This window comes from Pocillopora damicornis, chromosome 9, assembly GCF_964200805.1.
Source record: "Pocillopora damicornis chromosome 9, jaPocDami1.2, whole genome shotgun sequence".
Taxonomy (NCBI): Eukaryota; Metazoa; Cnidaria; class Anthozoa; order Scleractinia; family Pocilloporidae; genus Pocillopora; species Pocillopora damicornis.
Genome location: NC_142678.1, coordinates 8,366,133 through 8,385,176, shown reverse-complemented (window position 1 = coordinate 8,385,176; position 19,044 = coordinate 8,366,133). Strand labels below are relative to the sequence as shown.

At 38.3% G+C, this 19,044-nt stretch overlaps 2 protein-coding genes and 1 pseudogene across 5 annotated transcripts; 1 reads left to right on the top strand and 2 right to left on the bottom strand.

The window, feature by feature from the left end:
• Window positions 1-1,046: 1,046 nt before the first annotated feature.
• On the bottom strand, window positions 1,047-15,745 carry LOC113666383 (protein DD3-3). 3 transcript variants are annotated; one of them, XM_089182744.1, is made up of 13 exons: window positions 15,532-15,745; window positions 15,041-15,454; window positions 14,651-14,726; window positions 5,918-5,990; window positions 5,450-5,613; window positions 4,779-4,865; window positions 4,126-4,453; window positions 3,574-3,792; window positions 3,073-3,496; window positions 2,546-2,602; window positions 1,978-2,258; window positions 1,707-1,751; window positions 1,047-1,565 (listed from the first exon to the last, which is right to left on the bottom strand). In XM_089182744.1, the coding sequence occupies exons 3-13, from the start codon at window positions 14,669-14,671 to the stop codon at window positions 1,246-1,248; spliced, it is 2,019 nt and encodes a 672-aa protein (XP_089038870.1). In that variant the 5' UTR covers window positions 14,672-14,726; window positions 15,041-15,454; window positions 15,532-15,745; the 3' UTR covers window positions 1,047-1,245. The 3 variants fall into 3 exon arrangements, with proteins under 3 accessions (XP_089038870.1, XP_089038869.1, XP_089038871.1); XM_089182743.1 differs by having other exon boundaries at window positions 15,041-15,732; XM_089182745.1 differs by lacking the exons at window positions 14,651-14,726; window positions 15,041-15,454; window positions 15,532-15,745 and adding an exon at window positions 6,092-6,257.
• On the top strand, window positions 8,301-11,860 carry LOC149039948 (uncharacterized). Its single transcript, XM_089182746.1, has one exon. The coding sequence runs from the start codon at window positions 8,658-8,660 to the stop codon at window positions 9,942-9,944; it is 1,287 nt and encodes a 428-aa protein (XP_089038872.1). The 5' UTR covers window positions 8,301-8,657; the 3' UTR covers window positions 9,945-11,860.
• On the bottom strand, window positions 15,617-18,387 carry LOC113666400 (protein DD3-3-like; annotated as a pseudogene). The gene is made up of 4 exons (XR_016179923.1): window positions 17,328-18,387; window positions 16,685-16,765; window positions 16,109-16,436; window positions 15,617-15,750 (listed from the first exon to the last, which is right to left on the bottom strand). The product of XR_016179923.1 is annotated as a protein DD3-3-like (transcript).
• Window positions 18,388-19,044: the final 657 nt, after the last annotated feature.

Here is a 19,044-nt window from a genome sequence, read left to right as displayed (position 1 = left end):
CAAAAACCAACAACGCCCATATTGTGAACTGGTTCATAGAATGTATGTAATAATGGATACTTAATTCGAATTATTCTAAAAGGGGATTAATCAAAGGAGTTGGGATCATCGTTTGTCGTCTGATGTAAACTGATTTGATAAAAGCCTCTTTACACCAGAGATGAAAAAGACAGAATGAGACTCTTCGTAAATGCATGTTAATGAAGGAATTTTCATTTTACTCTTAAGGAAGACTAGGATAAGACTGGGCTTAAGGGCCGATGAGATTTGAATTGGATCATTGGCCAACAGCCCGTACTGAATCAGTGATACAGTACATCTAAATTTCTCAGGGAAACAAATCGGTGCTGAGTCTTGATGTTCTCAATTTAAGTCTCAAGAGGTTTTTGGTCTTACCATGGTTAGGTGAATAATTAGACGTTGTTTTTTCAAGTTTTGGGGTGTGGCTCATTTACGCATTGTGATCGGTGAAAATGGGTCGTGAGGTACAAAATACTGCTCTGTGATTGGTTATGAGCCATACTACTGACATATACTACTAACATAAGAATAAAGGGGTAAGTTTCTAAAGAAACTGTGGTGCTGCGTCGGTGGGAGAGTATAGCAGGTAATTAAGTGTTAACAACTGGGTTGAAAACGTAAATTAGCCACCGTAAAGGGTAAAAAAGCTGACGTTTCGAGCGTTAGCCCTTCGTCATCGCTCTGACGAAGGGCTAACGCTCGAAACGTCAGCTTTTTTACCCTTTAAGGTGGCTAATTTACGTTTTCAACCCAGTTGTTAACACTAAATTACCTGCTATACTACTAACACTTGTGTAGATGTTCCTATTGACGCCTAGGCGGTCACTACAGGAAGGCCTAATTAATTGCATATGCGGAAGTTAACACAAGAGGTTGCCCATGTCGCTGTACTTATAAAGTAATTTTGAAATATAAGCTATTGTCTTGATTTCTCATTGATATTAATTCGCTAAATGCTTGAGAAATTAAAACGAATTGCATCTTAAAAGGTCATCCACTAAGAAAATTAGTCACGAATGCACATATAACCCATAATTTCTCACTTTATTTTTCAAGATAACTGTTCGCAAAACCAACACCTTTCGTAAAAATGAAGTACAACCGTGAACTAAACATAAATGCCCTTATTTCCGCGTTTTATTTTTTGCCACGAAATTCTCAACATTGAAAAACCTACGCCATCGAGTAATGATCCTGAATTTAGCTATAGCATGTAATGTTATATCACTTTGCAGGTTTGATGACAGTAATCTGACCAATGTGACGTCGATTGGAGAAATTGTTATTGCGCGTACCCATGTAACAGTAATCCCCAGGCTTCGTAATGCGGAAGCACGGTGGGTTGCAGGAGGCTGGGGCATTATTGAGTTGAGAATCCAGTGGTTTGTCACGGGCTAAACACCCCCTGTTGAGGTGAAGATTCAAAGTGTAGCTGTCAAATCTTTCAACGTATTCAACGACGTCAAAGGGGAGCCTGGAACAAGATTTCGGCGCCAGAGTTTTGCACCCTTCCTTAATCCAACACACGTTTGTGCGATCCGTTCCTGGGAAAGAAAACGCAAAGTTTTGAGTAAACTGCGTCCATTTTTTCTCATCCAGGATCATGGCAGTAACATAAGTGTGATCTGGCCATTATTTTATGTTACTGACAATAATTGTGATAGATATGTCCACCAATTTCTTACCAGCTGTTCCTTGTCCATCATAGTGCTGAGGATTGTTGTTAGAACCTTAAGAACCAAAAGAAATAGCAAAAATTAATTTTTGATGCAATTTTGGTACAACATGATATGCATGTGTCTGTACAATAAGAGTTTATAAATTAATGGGATGAGGATTGAGGAAATTGTGAAACAAAAGGATACAACGACAGTCGAAAATTTCTCTTTCAGCTACAGCTAATTTTTGCAGAAAAAGTTTTAATTCAACATGCTAAATAAAGGCTTTTCTTCATACCAGACCAGACGAAACACACAATTTCCTCTGTTGTGACAGTGATGCGTTCAGGAAAAAAACGATATTCCATGGCAGGATAGGTCTGTACAATGTTTCCTCTTTTTCCAATCCCCCCGATGTAACGAATGGTGCGATTCTGATGTTCCGGTTGCATTATGTTTCGCGGTTTGAGGAGGATCACATGACTTCTGTCTTGGAAGGTTCTCCCGACTTGTGCGGTATTCAAGGCCAGTTGTAGCTCTGTTTTATCAACGGATTTTGTTTTCGGGTTATTTTCGAGTCTGCAAATACAAAATCAACCGTCACGCAATGTTCTAAGCGCTGCTCTAAAATGTGTAAAGGCTAAAATTTGGAATTATTTAGGAGCTATTCTTCTTTACTTAGCCAAGTAGTACCTTCCATTCTAAACTGGTTCACGGGTCCCTTTTTAACTTGTGCTGTTAACTTACTGTAGATTTCCGTGTGTTGATTCTGACATTAGCTTGCCAAATTTGCAGCATGTTTCGAACACTTTTTTCTAAAGTCCTTAGTAAATCAAGAAATAAGAGCGCAAGATATCGACACCTACTTGTAATTATGATAAGCATTGAATTCCCTTGGTACGTCATCAGTGGTGATGTTGTATCTAGAAAAACATAGATATATGTATATCAATCATTCACTGAACTGGGGGTAATAAACACTACTTGCACCGACACTGAGGTGAAAAATTGTTTTAGTATATATACCACACAGGAACAAAAAAAAAATCAGTTTTTTTCTGTCAATATACCAAAAAACGGTCGGAAATTAAATTGCAGACAGGGTATTTTGTCTCTTCGGCTGCTCGAAGATGATTAGCGCTGTACTTGCTAAAAACTTCCAAAACCAGCCAATCGGCACACACGTAAACCACTATTCACCTCTGTGGTCTATACAATTTGATAACATTTGAAGACAGTACAAACTGATGTAGCTTTTGGAAATTTATTCAGTCCTGTCACCAACTTGCTTAAGAATTTGAATTCGTGGACGAGTTAATAGAATGTGATTATCCATTGAAAGTAGGATGCTAAATATCAAACTTTTATAAAACATACATTTGATCTTTCTCACCTTAACCGTATAACACAACGCTGTGTTGTGTTGGATGGGAAGCAAGGGACTTTCCATTTGTAAGAGGAAAATTTGCCTTCCATGTTGATTCCATTGTGGTTGACGGCGGTAGATGGGGCGTAGATCACTTCAGGAGGTCTCTCGAGAAGAACAAACTGTCTCTTGTTATCACATCCTTGTGATATCTTGTGTGCTTCGTAGGGCACGCCTTTTGCCAGCTTCATGTCACCCACACCTTTACAAGTGCTCAATACTCCGGCAGTCCTCTCCAAGTAATTTGTGATGAACCCTGTCCAAGTTCCTTTGGCCGCTATACACCTGTCCCTGGTGATGTATTTGGCCACACATTTTTCAGCAACAACACCTTGGTTGTCTGGGGGGCAGTCAGTTTGATCTTTTAGCCCTTTTGGCATAATGCACATATCTAAAATGGAAAGTAAGAAATAAGTATCAGAGGAATAGAAACGATCATGATCGAGTATTGCTGGTGATGTGCCTTACATTTGAGCCCATAATTGGAACTATTAACATATCTCTTCATCAACTCCTCAGTCTTTCCATCGCTGACAAGGATAGCAATATCCTTCCATGGTGTGGGTCCCCAGTATGGATAGTAATCGCGTTCTTCAGGGACCTCCATTCCCCTTATGGTACCTTGACTATTCTGCCGCGTGTAAATAGGTAAATCGCCAGCAAGCTGCTGGTCAGCGGTGAACAAACCTGTAAAGGATAAAAATATTCTCTTTTAAAGGACAGATAGATTCCTGGTAAAACACAATTTATTTCACGCAGATTTGGTGTTTTGAAATACAAATTGTTTAATTGTTCGATGTCTTTATACTTTTCTGATTTGTAAGATGGTTGCCACAGTAACGGTTCCCTTTGGGTAAAGAGAGGCTCAGAGAGGAGGAGAGAGAGAAACGGCAATCTTACCTTGTAAGATGGTTGCCACAGTAACTGTTCCCTTTGGGTAAAGACCTCATAAATTCTAAACTAAGATTGATAGATAGAGGTACAGAGAGAAGGAGAGAGAGAGATAAACAGCAATCATACCTTTATTTCTATATCTGCGATAGTAGGCCTGATAATAGTTGTACGGCTCATGAAGTCCGTTATGTTTCGAAATTTGATGTGACTCCGGAGATTGGTCAGCAAATGTGTTAGAAGTGGCTGTTTGACCATTTCGAATGGTGTGATATTCGTAGTCGGCATCCACATCACCAGTGGGCATCTCGCCCCCCGGGAACGGTTGGCACATGTACTGTAAGATGACTTGTGTTTCCACCCTGTCGTCAGTCTTTGGTCCTGTTCCATGCTGATTTGTCCACATGATATCCACTTCAGTTTTTGCATGAGAGGAGCATCCGCTCATGTAAAATTCCTCAAAAAAACAAAAAAATTAAAATATACAACTTTGTTTGATTTTTTCAACTTTTACCAGATAATTGTAAAATATAGTGCATATGCACATCTAAAAAATGTACTTTGCTTCAGAAGGGTCGGGCACCTTACACACCTAGTGATCCGTTCCATAGGAGTTTCTCGCGGTTTCTGTGGTGTAACTAAGAGTGTTGTTCCCCCGATGACAGGGCTTCCCCCCTCGGGCTTTTTACCTTGATTCATCTTCTCCCATACTCTGCACGACACTTTAGTATCATACATGTTACAAACCAAGCTAATAGCACCTAAGGTTTGCCTTGCCTTACCATTGGTTCTTGTCTTTTCTCGTTGATATTATCTCCGGGGTTATCATCATATTTGTCACCCACATTGTATCCGCACTTGTCGTTGTTCTAAAAACAAAGTAAAAAGAGATGAATGTTTTTTTGTCAGAAGTTCTGACTCTACTAAGAAATAAACAGGTTGGGCTGAGTTGAGGTAAAAAATATATTAACCACATTTCTACCTAAAAGGTTTAGACCGCTCTCCCCTAGAAATCCCCAACTTTGAACTTCGGAACTTTAAGAGACAAATTGAATGCGCTCTAACGAGTTGATTAGACCCAAGATTTTTTAAGTTAACTTTCGTGCGCTCCTCCATGAGAAAGCAGATCCATTTACGGTCCAGGGAATTATGAACATAAAAACACCTACGACTACTGTTTGAGTAATCAAACGTTAAAGCCTTGAAATTATGAGGACATTTTAAGCTTCTTCTTTTAAGGTATATATGGCGTTCATCCAAGACTAAAACTAAAATGGGAAAGCTCTGTTTAGATTGGTCTCGCGCCAATCACAAAATTTGAAATTTCAGACTAGCGTTATTTCTCCTTTTCAAGGAAGCAATACTCTAATATATCTAAACGTTTGGGCCGAAAAAAGATGTTAATATTTTAGGCTTTTGCAAGTAAATCAAGTCTTGGATAGGGGCGGCCTACCTGTGAATCAAAGAGTCTGGCATTGTTTGCAACGTTTTCACCCGCGCCATTCAAGCGATTATTGGATCCTGGCGGGAAATGCATGTATAAATCTGACTTGCAAGGCTTCGTATGAAGGGCAAGGAGACAAACCAAGATCAATAGCTTCATTATGTCTGGTGTAACTGAAAGAAACAAACTTTAAAATTGTCAAACTGAAATCGAGTGAAGATTTTAAAGTATATTCTCGAGTAATGCAATAATCTTCACAGGGGAAGTGCAATTTACGCCATTGCAGAAAAAGACAATTTCAATTTTTCAAAATAAAATTTATTTCAGAATGAATTATGATTGACTTTTGACTATGTTCTTTCAGAACGCTGGAAATTTTGAAAATTGCTTTCGATAAGTGTATACCATAAAACTTAATTATGTGTAACATAGAAAGAAACTAAATTTAGGGTCGTGAATTGCTTAGAGAATATCTACCTCGATGTCCTATGTGGCGCACGAAGTAGCTGATTTTCGCCCTTTTCTCGATAGCGGCTTGTCTTCCGTGTGCCTTGATGGGGTGTAAAGTAAAAAAGACATTTCATTTCATTTATCAAGAAACATCTGTGTTACGTTTCTACATTGAGATAAAATAAGTCCTTCATTCCTTACCTTATGTCTTTTTAAACTTACTGTTTTAAAAGTACTATAACATTTACTGAACTTAAAGGTCTAAGACTGATCCTTACTGTTTCGAACTCATGAGCAATCTGCCCAACTAACTCTCAAAGCATTGTTTTAAGAAAAACATTTAGAAAAGGCAATGTGTCTATTGGTTGCTGTTGACATTGTGAACTCGCTGATTTATTGCGTTGGAGAAATGACTTGGAGTATCTCATTAGCCAATCTATCAACTTTATTTGTTGGTGTGCGCAGTTAAATTTTCAAGACATTTTTCTAGTTATTCGTTTCGTCTAATGCTTCGGATGGTTTCTTAACGTCTACAATTTTTTTGCTTAGTGTAAAGCAATGTTTGAGCTTGTGCTTAAAGTTTCGTCTGCTTTTGCAGTGACAATTTCTACCGAAAGAAGTCAGGAACTGGCCAAGGCCTGAGATACCATACGTGGAAAGTAAATATACAAAGCGCGTGCTGTTGCTCATAGAAACTTTGCATTCTGAATTATATGTAAAGAAAAGTGTCTTTCATGTGACATATTACACTGACACGAACTAATTGATTGCAGATGTTATTATGTTTGCTGTATCTTCGCATAGGTTTGCGCACGTGATGAATGAATCGCGTGAGGCACTTTTTTGCGCTACACATGCAGCAAGTGCGAAAATAAACTACTGGAATATAAAGCTGAGAGAGAGCTTTTGGGTGCCCTGTGTATCCCATGTTCTTTTTTCGTATGACTCGAGCTCTTCTTACGCGATTTCCTCTTCCCACCTTCGGCGATTTCAATAAACAATTTGAGCTTCTCTATGATGAAATTATGCGTTGCAGCCCTGGCAACTCTTTCTCTGAGCAAAGTATTGGCCCCCGGAAATTTTAATTTTTGTAAGGAGTGTTTCCTAATTACCCTGGCTACGACTTAGAGTGTCTTTAGTTCAAGTCATCATTTATCTTTTACATCGAGTCCTAATTAATGGAGATCAGTACAAAGTATCATTGCAGAATTTCCTAAATTGTTCATAACGCGTTTCTGTAATAATCAAGGGCGCAAATTAAATTTATTATGAAACGACCAGAAAGGAAAACTCGCTAGTAGATCCTAGTTTGCCCAAACAAATACATGTCATTACCAAGTAATCAAACTTCTTTACTTCAGGATTTGTAATTTGTATTTGCTTTCCTTTAAAAAAGATCGCAGAAAGTTTCACCGGGCTACTTAAGATGGCAATGCCAAAAACCAACAACGCCCATATTGTGAACTGGTTCATAGAATGTATGTAATACTGGATACTTAATTCGAATTATTCTAAAAGGGGATCAATCAAAGGAGTTGGGATCATCGTTTGTCGTCTGATGTAAACTGATTTGATAAAAGCCTCTTTACACCAGAGATGAAAAAGACTGAATGAGACTCTTCGTAAATGCATGTTGATTAAGGGATTTTCATTTTTATTCTTAAGGAAGACTAGGATAAGACTGGGCTAAAGGGCTGATGAGATTTGAATTGAATCAGTGGCCAACATCTCGTACTGAGTCAGTGATACAGTACATCTAAATTTCTCGGGGAAACAAATCGGAGCTGAGTCTTGATGTTCTCATCGCACGCTAAGCATCAGAAGTTATATCTACAGCTTTGCATTTGTGTGGATACTGGCGGCAATAATGTTCCTTTTTTACTTCCTTTCAGTTTCAAAAATGCGATTCATCTTTCCAAATCCTCTTCCATAATTGTGGTATTAGTGACTTTTTTTTTCCTTAGCGATCACCTGTGCCTCGTATGTACTCATTCGCCAACAAACGCGGCAGAATTTTCCCGGAATTCGAGCGCAGCAAAATAAGAAACTAAATAACACATTGTTAATTGAAACTGTCGTTTCTGCTTTCTGTTAGCTACCTATAATTATTTGTAGCGCTGTGTTTGGATGGTCTTCAATTGAAGATGTAGCCAGTGACCACTAATACTATACTTTACTAATTGTAAAGACTTTGCAATACTTCAACTCCATGGTAAATCCTATACTTTAAGCCTTTCAGTTACCTATGTTCAAATTAGAGCTTCAAAAATGCTGCTCTAAGTTTACTCCTTCGAAGGAATTTGACGACAACGTGAATCCTTATTAAGAGAAAGCCAGAGATTCCGCGCAACGAACAAATATGGACACCACTAATTCACATAACTATGATACTAAGCTATAACGTCTTAAGCCTAGTTTATACGTCGCGCTACGGTCGAATTTAATTCAGACGAATTTAATTCAAGGTCCCACAAGCAATTAAATTCGACGATAGCGCGACGTCTAAAACGAATTAAATTCGTCTGGTAAATTAAATTCGTCCTAGACGTTTTATCCGTCTTGGTAAGATGGATAAAATATCGATAAAGCGTCTTCAGTTTTAACGTCGCGCAAGCTTCGCGTCGAATGAAATGCATACATTTTCTTAATGTATTTCAATCTATTTTGGCGAGCCCGCAGCGACCCGTGGCGAGCTTTTCAAGTATTCCGCATGCGCAGAAATTCCTCTTGGGCACTTCCGCGCGAGTTTACGTTGTAGTTCATAGCCATGGCGCTTTGGAGGAAAAGTTTGTCATTTTCTTGCAGTAATTGTGAGAGACAAACGAAGTGTTCTTGTATAACGTGTGGTAAAAGTGTATGTGTTCGATCGGAATGTTCGATTCCTGAAGTTAATGAAGAAGCTACCGGCTGGCAACCAAATAAACGTGTTGGGTATTGTCTCAAGTGTGCTCTTTGTACAGAAAAGCTTGTCAAAGATTGTCAGAGCGAAGTGGATGACAAAGACCATGGTCAGAGGGATCTTACAACATGTATTCGCGAAGAAGAAGAAGAAGAGTCAGATTTCATCGAGGAAGGTGAAATGGTGAGTTCTGAATGTGGGAAAAGGAAGAAAAGAATTGGGCGGAGAGCGACTTGGAAAGAAGATCACATCACTGAGATGGTAAATATCATTGTTAATGATGACCAGCTGGTCAAGAAACTGATATTTTGCAATACTAAGAAAGCAAGCAACACTGAAGCTTATGAGATGGTGCGGAAACGGCTGAACGTCGAATACAATAAGACCACCGGGAGTGATTTTCCTTTCCAAGTGCAACAAATGAGAAATAAATTTAAGTCATGCATTAGTACGTGTAAGCAGATCTGCATGACAATGAAAACTGCTTCAGGTATTGAAAGGTTTGTTGAAGAACGGGGATATGGTGAATGGTTTGACCTTCTTTATGTACTTGTTAAAACTAAAGATTCATGTCAACGAGAAAATGCATGTGAACCCTCTGTACATATTGGAAATGTAGACAAGCAAGATACCAGCAAGAATGATCAAGAAGTTGATGGTGATGATGATGACTGTGCAAGCACTTCATCCAGCCTTATGGATAGCAGTGGAGAAGTCCCATCCAAGGGTAAACGTTTCTTGGCAAAGAAACCTGCCTCTAAAAGAGCTAAAGCTGAGCAGATGGCAAAAGCTGTTGAACTACTTCAAAGTACTATTGAGAATGATCCCACCAAAGAACTTTTGCAAATTTTAAGGGAAGATATGAAGCAGTCTAGAGAACAGGAATTGAGGTACTTCCAGTTGATGTGTGGCCTACTAACACCCAACAACAATCCAAACATGCAACCCCATGGTAGTTTCCATCCTTATAGCAGTTCTTATTCTGATGATTTTCATCATCAAAGCCATAACTTTGCACAACAATCTGTGTCCAATCTCAGAGCTAGCAGCAGTCACCCAAGTACCCCATCCTTTGGGTACACATCATTGATGCCATCTGCTCCAAAAAATGATGAGCAGTCTCTCCTACATCACGTTCAGTCAACTATGACTTGACAAGGACAATCTGGTGTTTTACAGTTGTACCAATTTTGAAAGGGTCTTGGCTTGCACTCTAATATTTTAAAGTTATTTTGGAACTGCTTTGAAAAGAGCCTTCTACACTATGGTCTTGAAGTGCCTATAACTCAAATAATCTTTTTCCACCAGCAGAAATCTCAATATTGCACTGATATGATGGTTCAAGAAGTGTAGCATTTTGTTTAAATGTTGGTTTTTTAATAGAATTTGCAAATTAAGTCTGTTTTTATCTCGAACACAACCAAGCTGTGAGGGGCATGGATCTATTCCTTGTTCATGACATCACAAACTGCTTTGCAGTGCAAAAATGCTTTGAAAGCAGTCTGTGATGTCAAACAGGAAGGAAGCCATGCTTCTTGTGGTCCAAGTTGGTCGTTGTTGTTATCCATAAAAATCTAGGTCTTAAGCAAATTAAGACAAAACAGTGGAATTTTGCTCAGAAAAATACAAATATTTATTTGAGAGAAAAATACAAATATTTATTTGAGGGAAAAATTGGGGGAAACAGTTGGTGGGGAGGGGGGGGGGGGTGTTAAAGGCACTTTGAGAACACACTTTATAGCAAATATCAACAATGTGGTGATCATGTCCGACCAGTATTAGTTTTGTACCGTTAACTGTCATAATTGATTGAATGAGCTGATAGCCAACTTATAAGGTATACCTGGCAATGTTCCTGAAGTGGATGCAAATTATGTACAGGTGCAGGCCAAACTATTTAATTTTTGACAGCAGAGATATTAACAATATTACCTGAGTTCCCATGTAGTTCCTTTGCACTGAGATACCACCATAGGTAGTTTGTTATGTTTTGGTTGTCAAGATATGATCCTCAATAATTCTCTGTTTAATGTTTACTTTGTGGTTATGAGTAGTCAAAACAAAAACTTGTGCAATGGAAAACAAGTACTGCTGTCTCCTCAAGGCTACCCTTCCTATAAATGAGCCTAAATACATCTCATCTGGTGACAGTGTAGATACCCTTTCAAATTTGTTCCCTCAAAAACATGAAAGGAACAGGATATCATAATGTGTATTACTGAAATGTACATTATGGTTTACAAATCTTTCAAATGTTGTGTTTCACTTTGAATCTTTTCGTTCATTTTTTTATATCCCTTTGTTAATTTGTTTGAAATTATATTACAAAAGTTGGAAAACAAAGGAAAATAATATGGTGAAAGAATCAATACATTTCTTTAACAAATGAAATAACAACTGAATTACAGTATTGCAATTCTCATCATAACAGTGTTTATCTCATGGTACTGTATGTAATGTCTGAAAAATATACAATGATGCAACGTAATGTCATATTAATAGTATTCTTTGATCCAATGACTATCATTGCTTGCTTGAACATGAACTCGAGACCTGTGCCTTTCTAACTTGCATTTAAAATGGGTCGCTTAAAGCATTGATGAGAAGTAATGCAACAAACGTATTAGGAATGTCATGACATTCAGTACCTTTGGTCAAATTTGTTTCTTTTTTCTGTTATGTGTACTGAAAAGAAATGTAATAGTGAAGTAAGCGAGTTTTTCATATAATGCCGATTTTCAGGGCTTGTACATGTAATGCCTAAGTTGAAATTGAGACAGTTCCACAAAATATTAATTTCTACCCCCGTGGATTAAGAGCGTAGAACTCGCGTTCCGGCGTGAAGGCAAGTAGCAGGTTCTTGAAGTACGCGCTAAAGTTTAAGACGGTTGCCGGAGTTAGCGGGAGTTTGAGGTCTAACAAAAAACTTCACAGGGGCGTTGAATATTTTATGGAACAAAACACTGTTGCTTTTATTAAGTTTACCTGAAATGTGAAGTGATTTATTTGTTACAATCTATGGAGAACTTTGAAAATAACATGGATGACAAAAAATTGTTTTAATCACGTCTTCATTTCCAGTTCGTTTGCTTCTTTTTCCTGCCACATTTTCCTTGTCAGAGCCTCCCGTATTGCTCCAGCTTTGCGAGATGAATCCTTTCTCTTAGGGCAGTTGCGCATCTGCAACAGGTCTCGTATTTCTTCTCTGGACCTTTTCTTTTGTGTGAAAGGATCAATTGACAAATCCAGTTGGGCAGGAAGGCTGTCCTTTGTGGTAATGCAGATGTTGTGAAGTACAATACACGCGAGCGCGGCCAGTTTCACCGAATCTGGTCTACATTCTAGCTTTCGATACAAAACTCTCCACCTGCTCTTCAGTTGTCCATAGGCTCGCTCAGTTACCATTCTTGCGCGGCTTAGACGATAGTTAAAATAGCCCTCTTCAGGTGTAAGGTTAGCATTACCATATGGTTTCATTAACCACACTCTGAATGGGAAAGCAGAATCGCCCAAAATCATAGGGTAAACCTCGGTACCTTCAATAACTTGAGAAATTGATGGTATGATGTTGTTTTCAGTAATGTTGTGCCACAAATCAGTGGACTGGAAAATGATGGAATCGTGTGAATTTCCTGGAAAACCAACACTTGCCCAGATGAAACGATCCTGTGCATCTACAATGGCCATCAATACTATTGAATAAAAGTTCTTAAAGTTATGATACTCTTTACAGGCTTCCAGACCGCCAGGAGGGCACTGAATGGGGATGTGGCACCCATCTACAGCACCCCAGGCGCAGGGGATTTGCCAAAACGCTGTCATATCCACCATTTTCTCCATAATATTCTGTTTGGTGATTGGAAAATGCGCTTGCACCGAAGGTTTCCGCAGGTTTCTTATGATCGCTTCACATACTTCCTCTATGATTTTGTGAACGGTCGTCACACAAAGGCCAAACAGTTCCGCAATGGTGTATAGGTAGTCACCTCTGCCTAATCTGTAAAGACATATAGCCAGCCTACATTCGGAAGAAACGGGCTGCTCTGTGACAAAATCTTTCTCAATATCAGGTCGAATACTCTTCAAAATTAAGTTAAACGTATTCCTTGATACACGAAAGGTTTTCTTAAATCTTCCTTCATCATAGGACGCCCAGACCAATTCCCACCAACCTGTGTTTTTATGACTGCGACGACAACTGCGAGGTCTTCGAGCGCTAATTTAATCTTCACTTGACTGTAACAGGAGACACGTCAGCAAACAAAGTCGTACGATAAACCTTTTCCTCATTAACACTAATGTAACCATATTACGCCGTAATTGACGTCGCCGTTGTCTTTCCCTGGAAATTTTCTCGGGGAAAATTGTTTTCAGAGCTTTAGCCCGCGACATGTTTGTTTCAAAATGACACCTCTGACCAGAGACACTGCATTTGGGAAGAGAATTAAATTCGACCGTATTGATTTCGACGCATAAAACCACGCCACGATTTATGTCGACGGAACGACGAATTTAATGGAATTAAATTCGTCTGAATTAAATTCGACTGTAGCGCGACGTATAAACTAGGCCTTAGTTTCTAAGAGCAGTTCTTAGATTTGATGGCCAACGGATGGCATGGTAAATTTAATTTGTGATGAAGTGTCGTCCTTCAAACGACAGGTGACAATTCTACATATTTCTCCTCCTCGATAGCAGTAAAATGAATAGGACTCCATGGAGCTCACTTTTGGATGGAGAAAATTAACTTGGATTGTAAATTACTAGCTACAGATTTTAAATTTATCCTTTAGACTCACAAGTTTAATTTGATGAAGGGTAGAAAAGTGTCGGTTTTCTTTTGACTTTATGGAGCTCTGCCATTCGCGATTCAGTAGCCAAATGGTTCCCAGGCTGAACATCAGCTAAAAATTACCGAGTTTAAGCCTTTAAGGTTCAGTGCGTTTTATTCCTGGGCAGGAGGACACTCGGCTTGAGTTCTACAATGCATCTATCCAGCCAGTGATATGAAAGAGTACAAGAAGAACTACTGGGAAGGGAGTGACATTTGATAGATTGGTATCCCCCAAGGAAGAGTACTATGCCTTGTGTAGTACTGCTAGGAACTCATCTATTTAACATCTGAAGAAAGAAGGAATATCTCAGAAATATTGAAAAGGCTCCGCTGAAGAGATAAAGCGCTGTCTAACGCTACTAATTAAGTATGATTTATACCCGGCAAGAGCACGAAGCGTAAAAAAAAAATGTCTAATCTCGAGTTTAAATCTACTTTAGATGAGTCATGAATTACGACCTTATCGTCAACACATCATTAAGGACAAAAAAAATTATTTAAACACCAGGTGGGATGGAACACAAAAGAGGTTTTGTTCCTGAGGCTGAATGTTATTGCCTTTGTAAATGTAAATACTCATAAAAGAACTCTACTTTAATAAAAGCAAGTGTATTTTGTACTTGCAATTGCATTTATGAAAGGTTCTCTCTTTTTTGAATACCTTTTTATAACAGTGTTAGTCTAAATATACAGAATGTCATTCCAAATTGTAATTTTTAAATTACAGTTCTTAAGTAAATTCTTAATAAATTATTAAAAGAATTGACAGGAATTTTATCATTTCAGTTAAAGTTGCATCAAGTTTTAAGATCGATAAAGATTATAGAGCAAAAATTTCTTGAGCCAGAAGCGAAGACTGTAGAGGGGAGGATCGTAGCGTCACACTCTATCAAATTCTTTGGGCAAGTTTGATGTACATGGTTAGATGTGAGTTTAACCCGGTGTGGTTATCATGGAATAAACTTTAATGTTGATAAGCTGGCCCAGTGTGTGACTCTTCATATTTTGATTTAATATTTTTCTTTACTTGGTGATAATTGCCTTCCATGTTGATTCCATTGTGGTTGACGACGGTGGATGGAGCGTAGATCACTTGAGGAGGTCTGTTGAGAAGAAGATATTGTTTCTTATTATCATATCCCTGCGAGATCTTGTGCGCTTGAAGATGATTAGTACTGTACTTGCTAATCACTTTCAAACCAGCCAATCAGCGCGTACGAAAAGCGCTATTCACCATTGTGGTCTATACAATTTAAAAAGATAGCACGAGCTGGTGTAGCTTTTGGAAATTTATTCAGTCCTGTCACTAACTTGCTTAAGAATTTAAATTCCTGGACGAACTAATAGACTGGTTTCCCATTGAAAGTAGGGTGCAAAATATTAAACTTTTACAAAACATACATTTGATCTTTCTTACCTTATCCGTATAACACAACGCTGTGTTGTGTTAGATGGAAAGCAAGGGACTCTCCATTTGTAAGCGGAAAAATTGCCTTCCGTTGTGATTGACGACGGTAGATGGAGCGTAGATCAGGGACCTCAGGAGGTCTTCAAGAATACATACTGTTTTTTGTTATCACATCCTTGTGATATCTTATGTGCCTCGTAGGGCACGCCTTTTGCCAGCTTCATGTCACCCACATCTTTACAAGTGCTCAATACTCCAGCAGTCCTCTCCAAGTAATTTGTGATGAACCCTGCCAAGGTCCTTTAGCCGCTATACACCTGTCCCTGGTGATGTATTTGGCCACACATTTTTCAGCAACAACACCTTGGTTGTCTAAGGGGCAGTCAGTTTAATCTTTCAGCACTTTAGACATAATACACATATCTAAAATGGAAAGTAAGAAATAAGTATCAGAGGAATAGAAACGACCATGATCGAGTATTGCTGGTGATATGCCTTACATTTGAGCCCATAATTGGGACTATTAACGTATTTCTTCATCAGCCCCTCAGTCTTTTCATCGCTGACAAGGAGAGCAATGTCCTTCTATGGTGTGGGTCCCCAGTACGGATAGTAATCGCGTTCTTCGGGGATGTCCACGCCCCTTATGGTACCTTGACAATTCTGTCGTGTGTAAATTGATAAATCGCCAGCAAGCGGTTGGTCAGCAGTGAACACACCTGTGAAGGATAAAAACATTCTCTGTTACTGAACACATATCGATTCTTTGTAAAACACAATTTATTTCACGCAGATTTGGTGTTTTGAAACACAAATTACTAAATTGCTCGATGCATTTATACCTTTCTGATTTGTAAGATGGTTGCTACGATAGCTGTTCCCTTTGGGTAAAGACCTTCTAAATACTAATATAAGATTGATGGATACAGGCACAGAGAGAAAGAGAGAGATAGAAAGCAATATTGCCTTGTAAGATGGTTGCCACAGTAACTGTTCCCTTGGGTAAAGACCTTACAAATACTAAACTAAGATTGATAGAGGCACAGAGAGAAGGAGAGAGAGAAACAGAAATCTTACCTTTATTTCTATATCTGCGATAATAAGCTTGATAGTAATTGTACAGCTCATGAAGTCCGTTATGTTTCGAAATTTGATGTGACTCCGGAGATTGGTCAGCAAATGTGTTAGAAGTGGCTGTTTGACCATTTCGAATGGTGTGATATTCGTAGTCGGCATCCACATCACCTGTGGGCATCTTTCCATCCGGGAACGGCTGGCACATGTACTGTAAAATGACTTGTGTTTCCACCCTGTCGTCAGTCTTTGGTCCTGCTCCATGCTGATTTGTCCGCATGATATCCACTTCAGTTTACGCATGAGAGGAACATCTACTCATGTAAAATTCCTAAAAAAAAAATTAAGTTTTCACCTTTGTTTTTCACAACTTTTACAAGCTAATTTTAAAATATAATGCACATGCATATCTAATAAGGTGTTTTGCTTCAGAAGGGTCAGGCAGCTTACACGCCTAGTGATCTGCTCCACGGGAGTTTCTTGCGGTTTCTGTGGCGTAGCTAAGAGTGTTGTTCCCCCGCTGACTGGGCTTTACCCCTTGGCCACGATTCCAGCTCACTGACTATTAGTGTGCCTTACCATTGGTTCTTGTCTGTTCTCAGGGTCTCTCGGGTTATCATCATATTCGTCACCCACATTGTATCCGCACTTGTCGTTGTTCTAAAAAGAAAATAAACGGAGATGAATGTTATTATTTTTTTTTTTGTCGGAAGTTCTGACTCTATTAAGAAAGAAATAGGTTTTGACTTCTCTATTAGAAATCCCCGTCTTTGAACTTCGGAAAACCTGCTAGACTTCAAGAGACAAATAGAATGCGCTCTGACGAGTTTGTTAGACCTACGAATTTCCAAGCTACCTCTCATACACACTTCCATTAGAAAGCAGATCCGTTTACAGTCCATGGAATTATGAGCACTGACAACAACCACGACTATTGTTTGAGTAATTGAACTCTAAAGCCTTGAAATTATGGGAAGACATTTTAAGTTACTTAAATTAAAAATTTGGAGTTAATCCAAGACTAAAACTAAAATAGAAAAGCTCTAGCCATATTTAGACTGGTCTCGCTGCGATCACATAATTCGACATTTCAGGCGAGCGTTATTTCTCCTTTTCAAGGAAGCAATGTTCTAATATATCTAAACATTTGGGCTGAAAAAAAAGGAGTTAATTTTTTTTAGGCTTGTGCAAGTAAATTGAGTGTTGGATAAGGGCGGCCCACCTGTGAATCAGAGAGTCTGGTATTGTTTGCAACATTTTCACCCGCGTCATTCAAGCGATTGTTGGATCCTGGTGGGAAATGCATGTAAAATCTGACTTGCAACGCTCCATATGAAGGGCAAGGAGACAAACCAAGGTCAATAGTTTCATCATGTCTGATGCAACTGAAAGAAATAAACCCCAATATTGTTAAGTTGAAATTGCCGAGTTGATGGTTGTCACAGTCTATTCTGAGCAAACTAAATTTTTTGAGCTCTAACTGTATACTTTCAGAATGCTAGAAAATGAAAATTACTTGCAAAAAATGTTTACCATAAACGTAATTATGAAGACAAAAACTAAAGGGAATTGAAATTCAATTTCATGTATTTCGTACAGGATATTTGCCTCGAAGTCCTGTGTGACACACGGAAAATCGGTTCGTGTTCTGTGTGCCAGAAGAGAGTGTAAAGAAAAACTTTATTTTCTTCTGGTCACACCAAGACAAATTTATAGTAAGTTTCCTGTACCAAGATGAAATTATTCATCCCTTACCTTATATCTTTCCGTGTTAAAGCGGTTTAAACTGAAACTGTTATACCGTCCGCTGAAATATAAAAGGTCTAAAACTGATCTGAACTGTCTACAACTCCTCTGTAATCTACTCACCTCGCTCTCAGCCAGCAATGTTATGAGAAAACACCAGAAAAGGCAATGTTTCTATTGGTTACTGTTGACATTATGAGGCTACTGATTTATTGCGTTGGAGATATGTCTTTGAGAATTTCATTGGCCAATATGTCAACTTTATTTTTAGGTGTTCACAATTTTATTTTCAGGATATTTTTCTAGTCATTCGTTACCCCTGATGCTTTGGATGGTTTCTTAACGTCTAAACTTTTCAGGCTTAGTGTGAAGAAATGTTTCAGCTTGTGCCTAAAGTTTCGTCTGCCTTTGCAATGGCAAATTCTATCCAAAAAAGTCAGGAACTGGCCAAGGCATGAGATACCATACATGGAATGTAAAATATGCTATTGCTCATAGAAACTTTGCATTCTGAATGATATGTAAAGAAAAGTGTCTTTCATGTAACATATTAGATTAAATTAAATTAATTAAATATTAAATTCTGAAAAAAAAAATATATATATATATACAGTTAGGTTGTCAGTGAAATTATCAGCAAGCAAATTTGTTGCATATCATGTAATTTGTTATTTATACATGTAGGTTGATCAGAAGAGATGTTTTATTAATTGTGTTTACACACAATTAATACACACAAAAAATGGTTTAACAACTAAAATGCACCAATTACATTATGGTTTGTTGATTGTAGTGTTTGGAATTTTATTGTGTCTTGTGTCAGGTGGAGGACAATACAAAAAGGCTACTTATAACAGGTTTGATTGTAGGTTTGAATGTATTATTTGCAGGTTTCCAAGAAAAAATTAGTTTGAGTACACCATTTCCTATGAACTATTAGCCTAACTATCCTGTATTCCATTAATTCCAGCAGTTTGTATTGCTATACACTGTAGTTCCAATTGGATATTCTGCAATCATCTCTTTAAAATATTTTCCATTCCATTGAATTTTTCTTCAAGTATCCGGTATCTTTATAATTTTGACCTAAATATTCTCTATCTGACTGAAACTTCATTGACTGACACATATCAATCACAAACCCAGTTCCCTCTATAAAATCGAAAAGAAAAATCCTCGCTCAAATTACTGGG

Excerpts from the sequence above, each read along its gene's own strand:
- LOC149039948 (XM_089182746.1), top strand. The coding sequence starts at position 8,658 with ATGGCGCTTTGGAGGAAAAGTTTGTCATTTTCTTGCAGTAATTGTGAG.
- LOC113666383 (XM_089182744.1), bottom strand. The coding sequence starts at position 14,671 with ATGGAAGGCAATTATCACCAA. Across the intron at positions 3,497-3,573 it reads TTCCAATTATGGGCTCAAAT|ATATGTGCATTATGCCAAAA; the intron begins GTAAGGCACATC and ends TTTCCATTTTAG. Across the intron at positions 2,259-2,545 it reads AATGCTTATCATAATTACAA|ACTCGAAAATAACCCGAAAA; the intron begins GTAGGTGTCGAT and ends TTGTATTTGCAG.